We start from the raw sequence: 22,854 nt of genomic DNA, 5'->3' as shown, positions 1-22,854 counted from the left end.
TTCCAGTTCTCAAAGGGAATGCTTCCAGTTTTTTGTCAATTCAGTATGATGTTGGCTGTGGGTTTGTCATAGATGGCTCTTATTATTTTGAGGTATGTTCCTTTAATGCCTAGTTTTTTCGAGAGTTTTTATCATGAAGGGATGTTGGATTTTATCAAATGCTTTTTCTGCATCTACTGAGATGAACATATGATTTTTGTTTTTAATTCTGTTTATGTGGTGAATCACATTTATTGATTTGCATATGTGGGACAATCCTTGCATCCCAGGAATAAAACCCACTTGACTGTGGTGAATTAACTTTTTGATATGCTGCTGGATTTGGTGTGCTAGTATTTTCTGAGGATTTTTGCATCTGTGTTCAGGTACAATGGTCTGTAGTTTTCTTTTTTGTGTCTTTGTCAAATTTTGGTATCAGGATCATACTAGTTTCATAGAGTGAGCCAGGAAGTAGTCCCTCGTCCTCAATTTTTTGGAGTACTTTCAGTAGGGTTGGTACCAGCTGTTCTTTCTATGTCTGGTAGAATTCAGCTGTGAACCCATTTGGTCCACGGCTCTTTTTTTTTTTTTTTTTTTTTTTTTTTTTTAACTGATTCAATTTCCTTACTCATTATTATCTGTTCAGGATTTGTTTCTTCCTGGTTCAATCTTGGGAATTTGTGTTTCCAGGAATTTATCTATTTCCTCTAGACTTTCTAATTTGTGTACATAGAGATGTTCATAATATTCTCTGAGCATCTTTTGTATTTCTGTGGGATCAATTGTGATGCTACTTTTGTAATTTTTGATTGTGCTTATTTGGATGTCTTTTTTTGTTAATCTAGCTAGTGGTTTATCCATCTTGTTTATCTTTTCAAAAATGAACTTTTTGCTTCACTGATCCTTTGAATGGTTTTGGGGGTCTCCATTTAATTCAGTTCTGCTCTGATTGTAATTATTTCTTCTGTTAGCTTTGGGTTTAGTTTGTTATTATGTTGCTAGTACTTTTAGTTGCAAGGTTAGGTTGTTAATTTGAGCTATTTCTATCTTTTTGATATAGGCATTTAGCACTATAAACTTTCCTCTTAACCCTGCTTTTGCCACATTCCAGAAGTTTTGGTATATTGTGACTCTATTTTCATTTATTTCAAATACTTTTTTTTTTTTTTGAGACAAAGTAACGCACTGTTGCCCAGGCTGGAGTGCAGTTCTTGGCGCACTGCAATTCCACCTCCCAGGTTCAAGAGATTCTCCTGCCTCAGACTCCTGAGTAGCTGGGATTACAGGCACCTACCATCACGCCCAGCTAATTTTTTGTATTTTTAGTAGAGATGGGGTTTCACCATGTTGGCCAGGCTGGTCTCGAACTGCTGACCCTGTGATTCACCCACCTTGGCCTTCCAAAGGAGGACAGTGAGAGTACCTTCCCACTGTGACTTCTCTTCAGCTGCAGAATTGTTCTTAAATAGGTTATCTACAAAACCTGCAGTACAATCATACAGAGTATGGAAGTAGAACCTTGGCTCTTAGTGTTTTTGTTGTCTCATGCCTGAAAACCTGAAATACAAAACATCACCTTTGCTGACTAAGAAAGTTCAGTAGTGAGAATGCCAGAGGAACTCAAAATTCCTTATGCTTGAACTATAACCACAGGAGTGGAAGTATCGGAATCTACAGGAAACTCAGGTCATGGAAAGCTAGTAGTGTTGGTATAAGTGTGTACGTGTGTTGTGTGTCCATGTTCCCAGCATCAGGGGACAACAGTATTACTGGTATATTTCTTATGGATCTTGTAGAAAAAAAGAAAATCTTAATATGATTGTATAAGAGACCAAATATCATGGCTCATGCCTGTAATCCCAGCACTTTGGGAGGCTGAGGCAGGTGAATCGCAAGGTGAGGAGTTCAAGACCAGCATGACCAACATGGTGAAACTCTGTCTCTACTAAAAATATAAAAATTAGCCAGGCGTGGTGGCTCATGCCTGTAATCCTAGGTACTCAGGAGGCTGAGGCAGGAGAATTGCTTGAACTCGGGAGGCGGACGTTGCAGTGAGCCGAGATCGTGCTACTACACTCTAGCCTGGGTGACAGAGCAAGACTCCATCTCAAAAAACAAACAAATGAAAAAAGACCAAATTCATCTTCATCAATTATTCTTTATGTCAAATTTTACACAGTACATTCTCTCCTGTGCATATCAATCTATATCAGCAATTGCTCTATGCTACATTTAATTATACTTCTTCAACATTCACAGTCTTCACAATTTGTTCTTTGTGTAGTATGTTATGTGCTCAAAGATTTAAAAAACAGAAAAAACATTTTCTTGACCTCCCTAATGGGTAGGCTTATAGATGAAAGTATATTGATATCCTGCACTTTAGTTACTCGTTGAACAGGTAGGCATGAAATTTAAAGAAAAAGTATGCATTTAACTATTACCTAAATAAAGTATGAATCATTACTTTGATTATTGATGGTATCACTCTTACAAAAGTGTTTTATATTAGGACATATCCATTCAGCTATTTTACATAACCAATGGAAATAATGTAATCCTATATATGTAATTATATCATTAATAAAAGGATATAAAAATAATACCTACTATCATAAATCAAAATCAATATAAGCCTAAAATAGCCTATTTTTAGGCCAGGTGCGGTGGTCACGCCTGTTAATCCCAGCACTTTGGGAGGCTGAGATGGGTGGATCACTTGAGGTCAGGAGTTCGAGACCAGCCTGGCCAACATGGTGAAACCCCATCTCTACTAAAAGTACAAAAATTAGCCAGGTGTAGTGGCGGATGCCTGTAATCCCAGCTACTCAGGAGGCTGTGGCAGGAGAATTGCTTGAACCCAGGAAAAAGAGGCTGCAGTGAGCCAAGATTGCACCACTGTACTCCAGCCTGGGCAATAGAGTAAGCCTCCATTTTGGGTTGGGGGGGGAAGCCTATTTTAAAAAAACAAAGACCCCACTCCTCAAAAGTATTAGAGTATTTTAAAATCAGGTTTTTGGACCAGATGCAGTGGCTCACGCCTTTGATCCCAGCACTTTGGGAGGTTGAGGTGGGTGGATCACTTGAGGTCAGGAGTTCGTGACTAGCCTGGCCAACATGGTGAAACACCATCTCTACTAAAAATACAAAAAATTAGCTGGATGTGGTGGTGTGCACCTATAATCCCAGCTACTTGGGAGGCTAAGGTGGGATAATTGCTTTAACCCAGGAGGTGGAGGTTGCAGGGGGCCAAGATCATGCCATTGCACGCTAGCCTGGGCGACAGAACAAGACTCTGTCTCAAAAAAACCCAAAAACAACCACAACAAAAAAAACAGGTTTCTGGAAAGAAAAACATACATGGCTCAACTCGTACTCCTCTAAGTCAGTTGCCTGCAAAGAGAAAGTATTCACACCCTTCCACCATGCCAGAATTCTTAGAGGAGCAGGACCCAATTTGGCACTGTCTATCATGGGGTAGATAAGCCTATCTAATTCTGAGGTTCAGTATCAGGAATCGCCTGCATACAGATGAAAGCTTCATTCTCTATTTTATCCTTTATCAGTGTAAAAGTAACATTTTGCTTCTCTATCTGGTAACTCTTTTGCTTTATAGGTTGGTTCAGGACTTGAATGCAGAAAAGCATTGATATTTATTTGACTTCAAAGATCCCAATACTCTCGGAAGCATTTCAACTTTTTCTAGGATAGGAAGAAAAGAATAATGCCAAGTAAATGTGACATGAAGTGACAAATGTGACATAATGCTTGTTTAATGGCATTCTTTGTTTTTCACGTTTTGAGACAGCGAAAACTAATAAAGTAGATGAATTTGGATGGGAATGTGGGTCTTTTACCTCTCAATCAGACAAATGGTTTACTTTCTTTTGTTACTATACAATACTATTTTGCCAAAGAGAGAAATGTTCTTTCCTAAGCCATGGAGGCTAAGTTTGGCAGCACACCAAAGTTATAATTTGATACTAGATGTTAAAGCTGGAAGTGAATTTTAGTTTTTTGGCTCCTTCATTTATGAAATGGCAAGTTACCTTTATAAGTTGGGACAGTGTCCAACCTTCCTTTTTTAACTTGTTGTCTCTCCAAAGGCCGGACTATTGCCACAGGCTGCACTTTGTATGAATTAAAATCCCGTTTGTAGGTAGTACCAAGATCAATCTTCTCTTGTTTTGGTTTATATTCTTCTGGCACATGGTGAGGCTGTTTATTTCATAAGGATGATAATCCAACCTGAAATATATAAATTTGAAACATAGCCTCACAAGTTCTTTTATTTCTAATTATTTCAATGAAGTATGGAAAATGTCAAGGCTTTTTTTTTACTTGGAAAGTCTGAGAAGATATTAAAATCATAATAGTTGATAAACTACTTGAAAGAAGTAAATGAATTTTCATAAGGTCCTATCCAGTGACTAAATATCTTCAGAAAAGTAAATATATCAAAAATCCTAGTTTTTAAAACATCATTACAATAGATCTCAGTTAATTGGATCTTCAGTAAACAATATCCTCAAGTATTTGATTGTTTTCTAACCTGGAAGGAAATTTCAGGTAAACTTTACTAAACCTGAAAAGTTTAAAAAATATATTCCCCCTGAGTCCACTTTGTCAAAGTCCTTATTCATCCTACTTAAAGTCTCCAGCAAATTATTTTGGCATACTTTCTTCTTTTTGAATTCATGCTGTTTTCTCGCTTATTGTTAAATGATTAGTAACTCTCGTCTTTAGACATAAATCACATTCAGATTATAGATATGAATGTTCCTCATCTTTGGATCTCCCAGAATTCCTTGTCATGGATGGATGCCAGCTGGTAATGCAGCCAACCTGGGTGCTATATAACATTATGTGACAGAAGTAGTACTGCAGACCCTGAGGTAAAAACTGAGGAATGGAGAAGAACACAAACTTAGACTGATCAGACCACCTACGTCCAAATCCTGGCTCTGTCATTTACTAGCTGCAGGACCTTGGATAACTTCATTAACCTGTTTATGCCCCAGTTTCTTTATATATAATATGGGACAATAATATCTTCTATCTCACAGAGTTGTTTTTAAGGATATACACACATGCTTTTAAGACTGCTTGGTACATAGTAAGATCAATATGGTAGCCACTACTGTTACTACCCCAAGACTTCATGGATTGCTTTTTTCTTCTGGACTCTATTGGCACATCACTCATTTTGTGATTAAACTATCTTGTATTAATCAATATTTGTTGCATATGTCTGGAAGTTCTCCAAAGAACCCAAACCCCTCACTGAATTCTTCTATTTACAACATAACTTCTTAGACTAATTAACTGTTTTCTCACCACTTCCAATCCATTTCACTCTGGTTTCCAGGACTGCCACTTCCCTAATACAGCTCTAAGGTTCGCCATGTCTTCCATGTGATTAAATTCATCGAACATTTTTAATCCTCATCTTACTTGACCTCTCCAGTAGTAACTGACATTATTGTCCACACTGTCTGTTTCTAGGAAACTTGCTCTTCCTGACTTCCTTATTATTTCTTGCCAGTCTCCTATACAACTTCATCTACCTTTACTCGGTCATTAAATACATGTTAGCATTCCTCAAGACTTGGACCTACCTACACATACTTCTTTTCATCCACTGTTCACTCCTGAGGATAACTCTTCTACTCCCACTGCTTCGATTACTACCTAGATTGAAATAAGCCTCAAATTTACATCTCAGCTTAGACCTCTTCTCTGAGCTCCATACCGGCATCTATGATGGTCTCTTGGATATTCAGTGGCAACTCAAAACTTAGTATGTCCCAAATCAACTCATTATTTCCCCTTAATAAATGTGGTCCTTTTTGCTTGCTCTCTATTTAAGTGAATGCTATCACCATCGCTTCAGACACAGAGTCAGAAATCTAGGACTCTCCCTTCATACTTCAATTCTCTCCCCTATCTAGTCCATCGTCAACTACTGTCAATTTTGCCTCATAAATCTCCCTCAAATCTAACCACTTTTCTCCACATCTGCCACTACCATAATATGCAAAGTTTTTGCAACAGCTCATTTGAATCACTTCAATAACTTTCAAAACTCATTTACCCACATCCACTCTAGTTCTCCCTCCAATCTTTTCTCCACATGGCACCTGAGTAACTCTTTCCCGTGTAAATCTCATCAGGTCATTCTTGCCCTTATCTCCCTGGCCTCTTCCTTAACTTCCTTCCTCCCCAACTCTACCCTCTACCAAAAAAACAAAGCAGAAAAATTTTCATGGCTTCTTATTACTGTAAGGACATAGACGACACTGAACATGGCTTAAAGGCTCTGCCTGGTCTCCTTCACTAGCCTCAGCTCTCACCACGCTTCCTCTTGCTTTCTCTGCTCCAGCTGGCCCTCTTTGATACTTTTCTCCCTTCCATGCTCCTTCCTGCTACATGTTACTCTCTCTCTCTCTGCTTGGAATGCATTTCCTTCCCCCTCTTAATCCAGCTAATTTAATATCCTTCAGGTTTTGACTTATTTTTCTTATTTCCCTGATAAAGTCAAACTCTTGTTCTGGATGTCAAGGTACCTGTGCCTATCCTTCATAGATCTTATCACTGTTGCAATTTTAGACTTATTTTGAGTAATGTTTTTGATTACCATCTCTAATAGGTTGCAACATCTGTCAGCACAGAGATCATGACTGCTTTTGATCACCACTGTATCCCAGGTGTCTAGTATAGTGCTTGATGCTTAACAAATGCTTAATAATTTTTTATTTAATGAATGAAGAGTAGTAGAAATCACATACCTCTGCCTCCCAAGACATGTCAGTTGTTCTTTGCTCTTCCCAAATACTAACTAGAGGGGAATAGGCTAAAATGCAGTCAGGAAGTGAGAGAATCAGGAAGGGAAAAGCAAAGCAAAAGCTTAGAACTCTCAGTTTCTCTGGTTAGACTAGTTAAGTGTTAGAAAGTATACCTCCAAACCCAAAGCCGCTTTCTATGTAGTAGTAGAGGGTGAATGCAGTCTTATTCATGTGATATATCCTGAAACATTTGATGTGTCTAGAATCCTACTCCTTCAGGGCAGGCTTCCTGCCAACTCTGGCAGTCATCTAAGTGAGCTACAACAGTACTGCTATAAAGGATCCAAAATCTTGTACAAGTTCAGACACCTCTTTACACAGTCACTTCCTGTACTATACAAAGGTACAGAATGCTTCTTTGTTTGTACAGATAAATCCACTTCCTACTGCATAGTCAACACAGTCAACATGAGGGAGTCAAGCAAGAGTTTCAAGCTTCTAGATTATGACTCTTAGAAATACTGCTAGTTTCCCAGTGAAAATATAAAGAAAAGATCCAATGTTGTACTAAGTGAAGAGATGACAATTTAAGAAATGAATATTTTAGTTTTATTAGTATATTTGGACCTTTGGGACATTTCTTGCTTTTTTTTTTTTTAATTATTAAAGCTTATTTGAATAAGTCAACTGGGGAAATTCAGAATTGAAAAGCAATTGCCTTTTAAAAGAAAGATATGGCAGGTTAAATTTTCTCAATTTCTACATTTAGAACTGGTTAAAAGCAAAATCTTTGTTCAATAAACACAAATATTGTAAAATTTATTTCAAATCTCTAATATGAACCATTATGGCATCAAGAAAGAAATATTAATAAAGTGAAGAAAAAAGAGCAACCATTCCCATTTAATCAGTCTCAACCAGTTATTGAATATCCTCATCTCACTTATTATAATCCATAATTATCTTAGTTATTTATCTGATATTTTCATATCTGGACTTTCCCACAACACTATAAACAACAGTAAAGCAAAGACCGTCTCTGTTTTATGTTCCATGTTATCCTCAGTGAGCAGTCCAGTTCCTGACCTACTGCACTGAATCAGTGGCAACAGAATCACTAGCAATGCCGGTTAAAAATGCAGTTTCCTGAGACCCACTCTATTATCTACTGGCTCTTTTAGATGGAGACCTGGAATCTGCAATTGCAACACTTCTAGATGGCACTACTGCATACCAAAATCTGAGGACTAAGTAAAATCTTCCATCTGTGGAAGAGCCATACACCTACACAAGTAACTAGAGTCACCAAAGTATTATTACTGCAAGGAATGCCTGAAGTGTTAAAAATAGAAATATTAGACTAAAAGTTTGAAAGTTTAAAGTATAATAATAATTTTAAAAATAAATAAATAAATAAATAAGAAAGTTTGTATCTTTGCTATATAAGAATGAGATGCATCTGAAATGAAAATGGCTAACATCAAAATCTAAAGCTGTTACAGATCATTTTTAAAACTCTAAATTATAGAAATATGATGTACAAGTCACTAGGAAGCAGGAACTTCAACTTGTGAAAGGAAGATAAATCTTGGGGCCCCAAAATCACTAAGCTAAGGGGAAAAGTGAAGCTGGGAACTGCTTAGGGCAAACCTGTCTCCCATTATCTTCAAAGTCACCCCTCTGCTCACTGAGATAAATGTGTATCTGATTGCTTCCTTTGGAGAAGCTCATCAGAAACTCAAAAGAATGCAACCATTTGTCTCTTATCTACCTATGACCTGCAAGCTCACTCCCAGCTTCGAGTTGTCCCGCCTTTCCAGAACGAACAAATACTCATCTTACATACATGTTGATTGACGTGTGTCTCCCTAAAACGTATAAAACCAAACTGTGCTCTGACCACCTTCGGCACATATTATTGGGACCTCCTGAGGCTGTGTCACCAGCACGCACCCTCAACCTTGGCAAAATGAACTTTCTAAATTAACTGAGACCTACCTCAGATATTTGGGGTTCATAAACTTATTGACATTTTTATACTTAACACCAAGATTGTACCTTGAATATAGTATATACATTAACAGTTTAAATAAAATAATGAGTAAATATAATACATAATCTAGCTAACTGACAAAAATACAGAGATCAAAAAAGGTCAGTCCAAATGAAAAGTATAGGCTTAAGAAGATTTGTGTTCATCACTCACTGAACAAATATTGGGTACCTACTATGTGCTAGTAGGCATTGTTATTAGTTTTCTAAAAATAGAATGCTGAGATAACAAAAGACTTAGTTCCTGCTTTCATGAAACACTGAAACCAATCTAATGATAAATAACAGGAAGGTGCTTTGGGAGCTTACATAGAAGAATTTTACCTAATCTGAAAACTGGATGAAGTGTCAGAGAAGGCTTATTCAAGTGATAATTTAGTTGAGATCTACAGATTGAATGAGCATTAGCTAAGAGAGGGAAGGAAAATTGCAGGTAGGGAAAATAGTATCTTGGAAGACTCTGAGATAAGGAAAACCTGGCACTTTCAAGGAAATGAAAAATGGCCCATGGGATGGAGCATAAAAGTGAAAAGGGCACTACAGTGAAAATGAATTAGAGAATTAAGTAGTGAGCAAACCATGCCTCTACATGGTTTTGATAAGGATTCTGGTTTGTGTTAAACACAATGGGAAAGTTTAAGGGTATTTTAAGCAAAGAAGTGATAGGGTTTGGTTTGCATTTTAAAATCATTTGGGCAGGCTGAAGTATTGAAAACAGATCAAACTGCAAAAACTAGAGTAGATTCAGATATTATTATAACCTCTAGGTTAAGCTTGTCCAACCTGCAGCCTATGGGCTGCATGCGGCCCAGGACGGCTTTGAATGAGGTCCAACATAAATTCATAAACTTCCTTAAAACATTATGAGATTTTCCTGTGATTTTTTTTTTTTTAGCTCATCAGCTGTGGTTGGTGTTATTGTATTTTACATGTGGCCCAAGACAATTCTGCCAATGTGGCCCAGTGAAGCCAAAAGATAAGACACCCTGGTCTAGGTGGTGGTAACAGTGGAAAGTAGATAAATATGAGATATTTTAGGAAGTTAAAAAAAAATAGAACTTTTTATATCCCTTTTTTCTTCTCACACTTTGTCAACCTAACTTAATTCGTATTTTTCTGTTTTTTTTTCAAGTTGTGACTTAACTAGTCTGTTGCCTATTAAATTGGTTCAACTTAAGTAAACAGTAATTTAAATAGCTAGAAAACTTTATTGACACCAGAAGAGTTGAGAGAAAAATAAGTAAAGCAAATAGTTACTAAATATTTACTTAAATGTAGTTATTCCTTCCATTTTACCACAGCATGCTTGAATTTCTTGCTTGGGTTTAAGACTCTGAGCTGGAAGAACATTGTCATACATAGGATATTTTTCCAAATATTCAGTTGTAGGGCAAAACACCCCAGAATTTTCATAAATCCTTGTGATTCCATGTGGACAATGATGTCGGCTGTGCAAAAAATCAATGGAAAGATTAACCTCAAAAAACATTTTGTGTTGTAATTGCATTTTAATCAGAGACCTCCAATAAACTCACAGTTTCTAAATTCTAGAGCTTTACTGAAAAACCAAAAACTGGGCTGGGTGCAGCGGCTCACGCCTGTAATCCCAGCACTTTGGGAGGCTGAGGCGGGCGATTCACAAAGTCAGGAGATCGAGATCATCCTGACTAACAGGGTGAAACCCTGTCTCTACTAAAAATACAAAAAAAATTAGCCGGACTTGGTGGCAGGTGTCTCTAGTCCCAGCTACTCGGGAGGCTGAGGCAGGGGAATGGCGTGAACCTGGGAGGCGGAGCTTGCAGTGAGCCAAGATCGTGCCACTGCACTCCAGCCTGGGCAACCCAGCAAGACTCTGTCTCAAAAAAAACAAAAACAAAAACAAAAAAAAACCAAAAACTGTTTCCTCTGTAATGATGTTTACAAAAACAATCTATAAATAATGGTCTATCCCTATGTGGTGGAAGCACAGCAATTCAGTGTCTCATAACAATTTAGTGTCTTGTTACACTATAGAAGCTGAAAAACTAATAGAGTTTTTCCTATTAGTCCTAAAAAGCCTAGGGTTTTTCCCAGGCTCTTGCAGAAAGGTTCCACATAGAAATTAGGTTTCACCTGCTACATGTATTCACATGATACTTTGACTCAGAACAGAGCTACATAAGGAGAGAGTCAAGGCACAACATTTTTTTTTTGCTTGCATGAACGTAATAGAGGCAACAAGAGATTGGAGTTAGAAGTTGTTAGGTGGCATCCTGATTTGCAAGCTGGTTTCCTAACTTGGCAGCTTCTTGACCATGGAAGAGACGAGTGATTCTGGAGTCTACAGCTCTGTTGCAATTTTCTGATTATGGCAGAGGCAGTGGCCTCTTGTCAGTCCTGTTCTGTGGTAAAATTTTTGGAAGTTTTTCCTGGAAGCTTATTTTGAAAATGATTTCTTAAGTTCTTCCAAGTGACCTCTCTCTCTCTATATATAAACACGCCTTAATAAATTCCTTTTTGCCTAAACTAATGAAAGGAGGTTATGTTATCCATAACTAAGAACCTTGACCAATATATCATATAAGCTAATAGTATACAGTTATTTAAGAGAATGAGGGTGACCTTTATGCATGGTCACTGGAAGATGGTGAGATTGTAAATAGTAAAAAACTGGATTGTAGAATAGTATGCTCAGAATATTCTCTTTTTAAAAAAATAAAATAAAATCGATGCAGGCCAGGCGCAGTAGCTCACGCCTGTAATCCCAGCACTTTGGGAGGCCGAGGCGGGTGGATCATGAGGTCAGGAGATCTACTAAAAATACAAAAATTAACTGGGTGTGGTGGCATGAGCCTGTAATCCCAGCTACTCGAGAGGCTGAGGCAGAAGAATTGCTTGAACCCGGGAAGCGGAGATTGCAGTGAGCTGAGATTACGCCACTGCACTGCAGCCTGGCGATGGAGTGAGACACTGTCTCAAAAAAAAAAAAAAAAAAAAAATCAATGCACATGTAAAACAAGTCTTAAAGAACATTTGTTATCTGTGGAAGATAGAATTATGAAAGTGTTTTATAATATAGATATTTTACAATATTATGGATTTTTATGACACCTCTTGTGTATTTATTGCATTATCCAAAAATAAAAATAAAACCCTTAAAAAACAAAACAACCACAACCAAAAACAAAGAAAAAGTAAAATCACACCATTCCAAGGGTAGCCCTCAACATAATGAAGACTGAATTTCCTAACAGTTGAATGAGAAAGGAACTTGCGTTAAATGTAAATTAGGAAAAAAGTAAAAATTGTCTCCTGCACACCAGTCTGCAGATTCATACACCCAAAGTTAATTTGTTGATATTTTAATCTACTTCTAATTACGAACTGTGTTTATTATGAGGCTATCAAAAAAAACTGCTTTCCATCAACATGCAGGTGTTTTCTTTGAAGGGGATTACAAATACGAAGGGATTGACACTTTCATATTTACTTAGCAAATAATGATCTAATCCCTGGGTCAACAGTGAAGCTGAGGAAGGAGAAGACTGTGTTTCTAGGTGATGGAAGGTTGTTAGGCAAGACTCAGTTGGATTCTAGGTTTCAGGGTGGGGACTACTATACTGCCTTTTCAGTCAGGCGGATCCCAAAGAACGGGACGGGAATGCGAATATGGTCTGGCTGGGAGGACAGAAAGCAGATGAAAGAAAGTGTGATATGGGTTGCAGACTCAGGGCCTTGAGCACTGTTCTTTCTCATCTTTGTGGTGAGGGATGACGGGGTGGAAATGCATTCTCCCAGTCGGATCACATCCCACTACTCACCAGTCTTATATCCCGTCGCTGCTTCACATATATTATTTACCCGGCCTGGGTGGCATTTTACTTTGCATCCTTGATTGGGAGTCTCAGGGGCTACAAAGAAACGTTTTACCCCCAGGTAGCCGGCGGGTGCGGAGCGAGTATTCGTGGAACGGGATAAGTGGGGATGTCGCTGCGTCCTCGTCCCTTGATCTGCGGGGGACGGCCATTCTCAGGGTTCCCGAGGAGCCAGCTCCGTGCACCTAGGCCCTAGGTCGGCTCCCAAGCCCCGGCCCGCCACTACACCAGCCATTTCTTACCCGCAGGTACAAATCTGACACAGACACCAGCTCCTCATGCTCTTGGCTCCCATGCCTTCCTCCACCTTGCCTCAGCACTTGCGGCTTCTCCACTCCCATAGCGCCCGCCGTAGTCAAGGCAACAGAGGAATGCCTGGTGACAGACCCGGCGCCGGCTTCCGGTGGCGTCAGAGACACGCGGGTGAAAGGTCGAGCGTCAGCCGGCCCCGCCCCCTGGCGCGCGGGCGTGCAGAACCCGCAGAGATCTTTGTGTTTCGGAAGCTCTTGGTGTGGCTGGCTGTGACCCGAGAGGAGAAGCTGGGCTGGTGGGGCTGCTGCCGCCGGTGAGTGCGGGCTCGCGCTGGGGACTTGCATCCTCCTCTGCCAGCCTCTGGGCGGTGCTTGGAGGACCCCGCTCGCTGCGGCTCTGAGGCGGGAACGGGGCCTGGGGCCGAGCCCTGGCTGGGAGCGGTGGTCCCCGGAGTGTCGCTTCCAGTCTGGGGCCGGGGCGGTGGCCTGTCTGTGTGGACCAGCGATTCTCAAAGAGAACGAATCCGGGACCCTGCCGAAATGAAGGGCATGTAGTGTAGAGGTTTTTCCTTTTTGTTTAGAAAGGAATGAAAGACCGGCAGTGCACCTGCTTGGATAATAAGCACGTGACCCAAAACTTTGTTCGGGCTCCGTGGGCAGGAATAAAGCTGGGTATTCGACCTCCCGCGAGGACTAGCGAGAATGTCAGAATGAGGGACTTGGGGGAAGACTGAAGAGAGAAAGGGAGCATCATCTTCAGCATCTTCTCTCCCTCCTGCATGCAACCCTTCCTGTACGTGGTCATTGGCCTGGAGAAGTTTACCCGAGTACTTCTCCACCGGCAGGGTTACTGGTGTCACTGCGCACCCAGCCGCCTCGAGCTGCGTGATTCATCGCAGCCTTCGGATCCGGAAGGATAAGCAAACTCCTTAAGTGTAATCGTGCTAGGATATTGACTTTGGTGCTCGAACGGGACTTAGGCCTAGGTGGTGTGTCTCATCAATAAACATTCACTGGGTTCTTAGTTTAAGGGGTTTGAGAAGCCTTGCCACCTCCTAGCGTTTATTTTTTTTTTCTTTTGCCCCGACCTTTAGCCTCTGGGCTAATAATTACTTAATTTTTAGTCACAGGAAATAAGTAACCATGGTGCTCAACAGTTTGGATAAGATGATTCATCTCCAGAAAAACACTGCCAACATCAGGAATATTTGTGTTTTGGCTCACGTTGACCATGGTAAGAATCCTTTTTAAGTGCTTGTTTTGATAAATAAGGGAGGTGTGTCTCTGTATGTCTCAGTGGAGTGAAGCTGTGGGCAGCTGAGAGTGGTGTTTGCTAAGAAGCAAGTCTTCTTTCCTTTAAAAGTTTTCTGTGATGTTGGGGAAGCCTGCCTTGCTATAAAGCGATTGAAATGAACACAGTTACCTAGTGAGTAGCATTCTTCTTTATAGTATGTCATGTTGTTTTTTAAACCAGAACTTGAATTTTTTGTTTTTGAAATGGCTTTAAGTTGCTTCACAACTTTTCAGATGAGGGTGATTAGATCCACAGGGTTGGAGATAAGATTACAGCATTATAGAGTGCTAGCATCTATGTCCTTCCTGATGATATTCTGTTCAAAAGTCTAATAAATCTCTTTTGTCTTTTGTTACCTAGCATAGGTAAATTGAAAATCTTTACTAAACCAATTCTTCTGGCCAGATTTAAAATCTATAGGTATGATCCATGACCCCTTTTAAGAAAGACATATATTTGAATTGATGTCCCTATTTTATTTAACAGGAAAAACTACTCTGACTGACTGTCTTATATCTAGCAATGGAATCATCTCCAGCCGCCTAGCAGGCAAGGTATGTTCTTATTTTATAAATACTTGTTGCATTTCAGTCAACAATGTGATGAACCATTTCCTGTGTTCTTTAGCGATCCAAAAGGGTATAAAACATTGTTCTTGCATCTAAAAGCTGCCAATCCATTTTGCAAGATTAAATGGCTGATGAGAAAATAGTTACTTCTATATTGCTTTGTATTGCTTTATATTAATATTTTATAAGTGCAAAAGTGAGTTTTTGCAACAAGCAAATGATACACAATTTTGGAAGATTTCACAGTGAAAGAGATTCCTTGTAGGTGAATAAGTTGCATGGTTTGAGGAGAAGACAGAAAAACTACCAGGTGGTCAGAAATAACACAGATAAAGGCTAACTTGTGTGTTGTGCTTTATTTGAGCGGAGCATTTGCCTAGAGGCTAGTGACAGAGAAAACATACTGGCAGGGAGAATAGATTATAGAATACCTTAAAAGGTAACCTAAGTATCAAAGGAAAGCTGCTTGTGCCTGAGGATTGTGATGAAAATAGCGGCTTTTTGATTTTTGTTTTTGAGACAGGATCTCTTTCTGTTGCCCAGGCTAGAGTGCAGTGGTGTGATCATGCACGGCTCACTGCAGCCTCGCCCTCTTGGGCTCAGGTGATCCTCCCACCTCCTCCTCTTGGGTACCTGGGACTACAGGTGCACACAAACACACATGGCTAATTTTTTGTAGAGACAGGATTTTGCCATGTTCCCCAGGGCTGATCTTGAACTCTTGGGCTCAAGCAGTCCTCCTGCCTTGACTTCCCAAAGTGCTAGAATTACAGGTGTGAGCCACCACACCTAGCCTGAAAATAGTGTTTGAGGAAATAAAATTAAAGAGATCTTTATTTGTAGCTATGAGTTTTAAGGGCTTGGAATAATTTACTTGCCAGTAGGAAAATAAAGATGTATTCGTTTCCATAATGAATTTAGGATATGATCAATAGGGTTTATCAGGTGACAGAGAACAAAGAGAAGAGGAGATGGAGAAGTAAAATTGAATCCACAGAGTAGACCCAGTAGAGTTGAAGGTCGATTTGGGAATTGATGTGTGGGTTGGGAGGGAAGCTGGCCCAAGATACTATCTAGAGGAGGCTGAAAAAACTAGGTTGAGTGAAATAATGAAATACTTATATTTTCCCCACTTGAGAATTTAGAGAAGGTACAATAACTCTAAAATAAGTAGATGAAAGGAAATAGTAAAGCATAAATTAATGAAATAGTAAATAGACATTTTATAGAAAGGATCAATGAAGCCAGAAGTTTGTTTTTGGAAAAGATTAACCCAGCTAACAAAGAGTGAACCCTAATGTAAACTATGGACTTTAATTAATCATAATGCATCAATATTGGTTCATCAGTTGTAACAAGTGTATCACACCATATACTAATACAAGATAGATATAATAGGGGAAACTGTGTGGGTGGAAGGAGAGAGTATGTGGGAACCTTCAGTCGATTTTTCTGTAAACTTAAAGTTGCTCTAAAAATATAATGTTATTAATTGAAACAGTTACTAGCAATATAGATAATTTTTGATTATCTTGACTAGGAAACGTTTTTGTTTTGTTTTTCATTGACATTGTTGAGGAACATTTGACACTTTTGACCTGCTAATGTTCCTAGTGTGGCTCACTGTACTTTGGACATATACAAAGCATAGTATATATAAATAAATATTTTTGAATGAATGACTTTAAAGAAGAGTAATACAGCTGACAAAATACCAGCAAGATGATCAAGAAGAAAAGAGAGGGGGCAGATATAAGTGATACCAGGAAAGAAAAATGCTACAGAAGTTAATAAGGGTATTAATAGGATATAATGAACAACTCTGTGCCAGTAAACTTAAAATTTAAAAGTGCTAAACTGGAAAATTGTCTGGAAAACATAACTTACTAAAATGGAGTCAAGAAGAAATAGGAAACTTGAATTATTCTATAGTCGTTTAAGAAATTGATGAAACCCTGTCTCTACTAAAAATACAAAAAATTAGCCAGGAGTGGTGGCGGGCGCCTGTAGTCCCAGCTACTCAGGAGGCTGAGGCAGGAGAATGGTGTGAACCCGGGAGGCGGAGCTTGCAGTGAGCCGGGATTGCGCCACTGCACTCCAGCCTGGGCGACTGAGTGAGACTCCATCTCAAAAAAAAAAAAAAAAGAAATTGAATTGGTTGGCAAAAATCTTTCCATAAAGAAAAGACCCATATGGTTTAACTCTCTAGTTCTGCCAAACATTCAACGAATAATTTCAGTCCTACTTAAACCATTTCAAAATATAGCAGAGAAAAACCCAACAATTGGCAGTATTCTCCAAATCATATGAAGATAGCATAACTTTGATACCAAAAGTCTGTTAAGGATAATACAAGACAGGAGAATTATATACCAACCTTATGATTATGGATGCAAAAATTATAATCCTCATTAAGAAACAGAATTCAGCATAGTATAAAAAGCTGATTATTCATATCCAAATCGAGTTTGTCCCAAGGAATTCAAGATTGGTTTAACATGTAATTTCACTATATTAATAGATTAAAGGAAGAAAATCATGATCATTTCAACAGATAATAAAGACATGTAGTAAAATTCAACATCTATTGTGATAAAACCTCTTTGCAACGTAGTTACAGAAGAGAACTTCTGTAATCTGATGTGGGATATTTATAAAAAACCTAGAATGAAGATTGAGCTCAATGATGAAGTGTTAAAAAAACTTTTCTATTCATAGCCAGAAATAAGGGAAGAATGGCCATCACACCCTTCTGCTCATTGTGTTATAACTTCTCCTTTACGTTGTACTGGAGGTTCTAGTTGCAGTGATAAAGCTGGAAAGAAAAATAAAAAGTGTGAATTTTGGAAAGGAAGAAAACAAAAATGTAGATAAATTGCTAGGATATTAGTAACAAGTTGGCAGGTTTCAGGATGTGAAAACCGTTGAAAAGAAGTATACATGAGCAATAAATAGATCAATATTTAAATTATCTATTTAAAAACATAAACCATTTAAATAGCATAATCAATGTTCCTGTGCTGGGCATGGTGGCTCGTGCCTATAATCCAAGCTACTTAGGAAACTGAGGTAGGACAATTGCATGAAACCAGGAGTTTGAGGCTGCAGTGAGCTGTGACAGCAACTGCACTCCAGCCTGGTAGATAGCACAATACCCTATCTCTTAAAAAGTAACAAAACAACAACAACAACAACACCTATGAGATATTGGAGAAAACTTAAATAAATGGAAGGATATTCCATATGTATGTATTGGCTGACTCAGTATTTTTTAAATGACATTTAAAAAATATTGATCTATAGATTCAGGAATTCCAGTAAAAATTCCAACAGATATTTAAAAATTTCAACTTGATATGCTGATTTTAAAATATATACAGAAGAGCAAATAAACCAATTAATAGCTGGGACACGGCTAAAGAAGAGTAGGGTATGGAAATACGTCTTACCCACTGGCAAGACTTACTGTGAATGTATTGATGTGTTGTAGCCTGTGGCCTGGAATTGACTGAGGCATGAAATTGACTGGATGGCTCAGAATAGTAAGCCTAGAATAGTAGGCTGGCATTTCAGATCTGTGGGAAAAAGATGAACCATTTGGCCAGGCGCGGTGACTCACACCTGTAATTCCAGCCGAGGCAGGCCGAGGCAGGCAGATCACCAGGTCAGAGGATAGAGACCATCCTGGCTAACACGGTGAAACCCCATTTCTACTAAAAATATAAAAAAATTAGCTGGGCATGGTGGTGCGTGCCTGTAGTCCCAGCTACTCGGGAGGCTGAGGCAGGAGAATGGCATGAACCTGGGAGGCAGAGCTTGCAGTGAGCTGAGGTGTGCCACTGCACTCCAGCCTGGGTGACAGAGCGAGACTCCACCTCAAAAAAAAAAAAAAAAGACGAACCTTTCAAATGGTTCTTGTGCAATTGGTTATCCATGTGGGAAAAAAAAATTGGACCTCTACTTCACACACAAATCAATTGCATGGTTAAGATATTTTTATTTAAAAGCAAAACTATAAAGCTTTTAGAAAATAATATGGGCTAATATTTTTATGACTTTAAAGGAAGATTTCTTAAGATAAAAATGTGCAAACTTTTTTATAAAAGGTTAGTAAACTACTTAAAATTAGAACATACTTATCAAATATGCCAGAAAGAAATGGAAAAAACAAGCCTGGTAACTGTGAAAAATATTAATAACACAGATGTAATTGACAAAGGACTATAATTCAGAGACTATAAATAACTCCTATTCAAAACAAAATAAATCTGTATTACAACCAGTAGAAAGGTAGACAAAAGCCTTGTATAGGCAGTTCACAGAAAAGGAATGTTAAATGGCCAATACAAGAAACTTGTAAAAGGATACTTAATCCCATTAATAATAGGAGAAATGTAAATTAAAACCATGAGATGCTATTTATCACCCATCTTAAAAAATAAAGTCCAGCAATATCAGCTGTTGAGGTTATGAATCAAAAAAAGTAATATTCCACTGTGGATCAGTCCAACTATTTGGAAAATAATTCGGAAATATCAAGTTAGGTTTAGGATGTACAGATTTAATAACTCAGAAATTCTACTGGTAGGGAGTGTACAAGAGACTCGCAACTGTTCATATCAGCTCAGTAATAGTTACAGAAAACTGGAATCCGTCTCCATGTCCACCGGTAATACAATGGATGAATGGGTGTGGTAGATTTGTGAGGTGGAGTCCTACAGTAATAAAAATGAATGAATTACATCAATAGGGGTGAATCTCAGGAAAACAATATCGAGCAGAGAAAAAGTGACAGTATAATAGAGTAAGCGTGAGTCTTATACAAGGCTTAAAACTTGCCACTCTACATGATGTATTGCTTAGGGACACACTCATTTTTAAAAATTATAAAGAAAATAAGGAAATGATCAAGATAAAATTCAGGATAGTGGTTACCTATAAGCCAGGAGGAGCACAGGGTACTTCAAAAGTAACAAACTTTTTTTTTTTTCCTTTTGAAATGGGATGGTGCATACATAGGGGTTCATTGTGTTGTTATTTATGTATTACACATGTTTCATACCAACCCAGTGCTTAAAAACATACGTTATAGAAGACTGATAAGGGACTGAAACTTTTTGAAGGACTGAGAGGTTGGAGAGGTGAAGGGAAACCAGCAATGGGATCTAAGGAGAGATGGAGGTAAATTAAGATATTTCAGACTCTTGGAAGAATTTCACATATGCATGTAACACACATGCACACAAAGGGTGACTGTTACGCTGCACTGGAATCAAGAAAAGTGAGGATTGACAATTATTACTGTGTTTGGCCAGAGGTCATTGATAGCTTTTAGGGCTTTGATTTTGCCAGAGCTGCGGAAATGGAAGCCTTTCTGAAAATTTCAGAATTAATGTGGATGAATACATGTGGCAGTTCATATCAACAGATAATTCTCAGTGCTTTTGAATGAAAGAAAGGAGTAAATAGAAAGGTTAAAAATTTTTCAAAAGTTTGACAGTGGAGAGAATGAGGTAGGGTAAGGGAAAATCATTCTGGAGAAAGGAGGAGGAAGTTAGTCTGGTGCTTAGGGCTGAGGAGTTGGAAAGGGATGGAATCTTATTTAAACAAAACCACTGTCAATACTGATGCACTGCAAAGTCTAGAGAATGAGATGTAGATCCTCATTGGTGGATATTACGGTGTTATGAAAGTCATCAACGAAATGGTCATACTACAAATATTTTCTACTGTATTCTTTTTTTAAAAAAGATGTATTCAAAATCTATTAATTTGGGAAAGGAATAAAGACTTCTCTTGCCTCTAGAGACCTCTGTTTCAGTCTCTGCTCAGAATTTGTCAAACAGCTTGTAAATAGGAAAAGAATGGCTATGTTCTTGATATTTAGAAAGAATTCTCCCAAATGTTGCTGTCTGTAAGCTGTTCTTGACCTGCCCCATCATTCATTGCTGATACTTGGATGAGCAACACTCTGGGGAGGGTATGCAGTATTTGAATACATTTATGAGTTCCTAGTGGTAATGTTTTTCAATTTGTCATATTCCCTTCCCCTCAACCAACTTCACTTCTCCAGACCCCCATCATCTTAAAAAAAAAAAAAAAAGAGAGAGGGCTAGGTGTGGTGGCTCATACCCGCAATGCCAGCACTTTCGGAGGCCGAGGTGGGTGGATCACCTGAGGTCAGGGACTCAAGACCAGCCTGGCCAACGTGGCGAAACCCCGTCTCTACTAAAAACACAAAAATTAGCCAGGCGTGTTAGCACATGCCTGTAATCTCAGCTATTTGGGAGGCTGAGGCTAGAGAATCATTTGAACCTGGGAAGCAGAGTTTGCAGTGAGCTGAGATTGTGCCACTGCATTCCATCCTGGGCAAAAGAATAAGACTCTGTCTCAAAAAAAAAAAAAATAGACTCTATGTAGTTTAAAATTTAAGTATTGGTGGGCATGGTGGTTCACACCTGTAATCTCAGCACTTTGGGAGGCCAAAGTGGGAGGATCACTTGAGGCTAGGAGTTCAAGACTAGCGTGGGCAACATAGCGAGACCCTGTCTGTGCAAAAATAAATAAAAATAAAAATTTAAATATTTAAAACAAAAATCTAAATTAGCAAATTTTAATGTTATATTTTAATTCTTTGGGAAGTGAAGATGCATATGTTGCATTTTTCCAGTTAAGGTACATGGACAGCAGAGAAGATGAACAGATCCGAGGGATCACTATGAAATCCAGTGCCATTTCACTACATTATGCAACAGGTAAATCAATCTGTTTTACAGAAACACAGCTTTGCATCTTTCATGTCCTCCTCTCTCTTTCTGAATTAATTGCATGCCTCAGTTTCTTTGCTTATATTCTACATATTTTATTCTGGCCTTTCCACATGATCTGTTGTCAGAGTCAGGCTGTCCAGGCTTGGAAGCAAATGGAAACCTCTGACTGGCTTGAGGGCAGAAGAACTGGCAGTTCACACTGGCCCCCTCCACCAGGTGCTTGTATGGATTTCTTCACAAGGAAAGTCAGGAGCCCTAGGACTTTAGCTGGTTCAGCCCTACTATTCTGCCTCATGGCCTAGCCTGCATGTTAGATTTGGAGTCTTATTTACTTAAAAGTAGACTGGCATGATCAGGACCAGCTTGCTATCCTCAAATGAGGATGCTACTTTGATAGTAACACTTCTAGGAACTTATCTGACAGAAATAGTCATGTCAGTGTGTGAGATACATGTCACTGATATTAACTAAAATGTTTATATTCGTGAAAAAAATACCAACAACCTGAATGTCAGTAGGAGAATGGTTAAATAAACTGATACATCCAAGCTGTGAAATACTGTGCAGCTGTTAAACCTACTGTTTAATATATATGCCATTGTATAGGGAAGAATGGTATGTTAAGAGACAGAAAACAAATTGCAGACTATTTTTGTAAGATATGAATGTGTTTGGGTAATAAAAATATATATGCGGATAAAGGTGTCTGGAAGGATACTTACTAAACCCTTAACAGTAGCTCTCTGCAGGGGCTAGATTATGGCGAAACTTGCACTTTTCAAAATATTTATTTTGAAATTTTTACACAATTTCAAAATTTGTATTTGAAAATTTTACACAAAATGTATATTTTTGTAATTAGAAGAAAATAATAAAGATAAATTTTATTTCCCTAATGGACTTACCTGTGGTTCATCCTTCACAAGTGTCATATCTTTGGCACTGCCACCAAAAGATGTACTCTGTGGGGCATGGCTTGTTGTGCCAAACCCGTTTTGAAGGTCTTAGGCACATGAATTCTCAATGTTTAATGTTTAACGCTTCATTTTTTTTAAACTACTTCTCACATTTTAAAGGGTATGTTCTCATCCTGTGATCCAGAGAATGGGGTCGAGAGTCTATTGATTTATCTCATTTTATAGACTTCAAGAGATTTGTAGGCTGCCTTCTTCCTTACTCATACTATTAGTCTGTTTTTATTTGAAGATTTCTCGGGTGTCAATTTTAGTTGTTCTGCTCTATACTTTGTCTCTAGTCCCCCTCTCCTGACCCCTTTAACCACTTTGTTAAGGTTTAATTT

General features: G+C 38.6%; 2 protein-coding genes across 7 annotated transcripts in view; one reads left to right on the top strand and one right to left on the bottom strand.

The window, feature by feature from the left end:
- LOC107126553 (stabilizer of axonemal microtubules 2) overlaps nucleotides 1-13,027 on the bottom strand; it is a 29,443-nt gene extending 16,416 nt beyond the window's left edge. The window contains 4 exon segments of the mRNA XM_065548293.2: nucleotides 4,029-4,205; nucleotides 4,208-4,227; nucleotides 10,085-10,264; nucleotides 12,913-13,027. Of these exon segments, the coding sequence (XP_065404365.1) occupies nucleotides 4,029-4,205; nucleotides 4,208-4,227; nucleotides 10,085-10,264; nucleotides 12,913-12,965 (430 nt within the window). The 5' untranslated portion in view covers nucleotides 12,966-13,027.
- A 124-nt stretch (nucleotides 13,028-13,151) lies between these two features.
- The window catches only part of EFL1 (elongation factor like GTPase 1), a 130,604-nt gene continuing 120,901 nt past the window's right edge, over nucleotides 13,152-22,854 (top strand). For 5 of the 6 annotated variants that reach the window (XR_010588201.2, XM_045397397.3, XM_005560278.5 and 2 more), the window contains exons 1-4: nucleotides 13,152-13,235; nucleotides 14,046-14,155; nucleotides 14,702-14,769; nucleotides 21,455-21,539. Coding sequence is in view for 4 of the 6 variants with exons in the window: in XM_045397397.3 (XP_045253332.2) it covers nucleotides 14,065-14,155; nucleotides 14,702-14,769; nucleotides 21,455-21,539 (244 nt within the window). In the remaining 2 variants the exon portion in view is untranslated. The remainder of the gene's footprint in view (nucleotides 13,236-14,045; nucleotides 14,156-14,701; nucleotides 14,770-21,454; nucleotides 21,540-22,854) is intronic. The other variant, XM_065548292.2, reaches the window with a different exon arrangement.

Source organism: Macaca fascicularis, chromosome 7 (genome assembly GCF_037993035.2).
Source record: "Macaca fascicularis isolate 582-1 chromosome 7, T2T-MFA8v1.1".
Classification (NCBI taxonomy): domain Eukaryota; kingdom Metazoa; phylum Chordata; class Mammalia; order Primates; family Cercopithecidae; genus Macaca; species Macaca fascicularis.
This window is presented reverse-complemented; position numbering and strand designations above follow the sequence as displayed.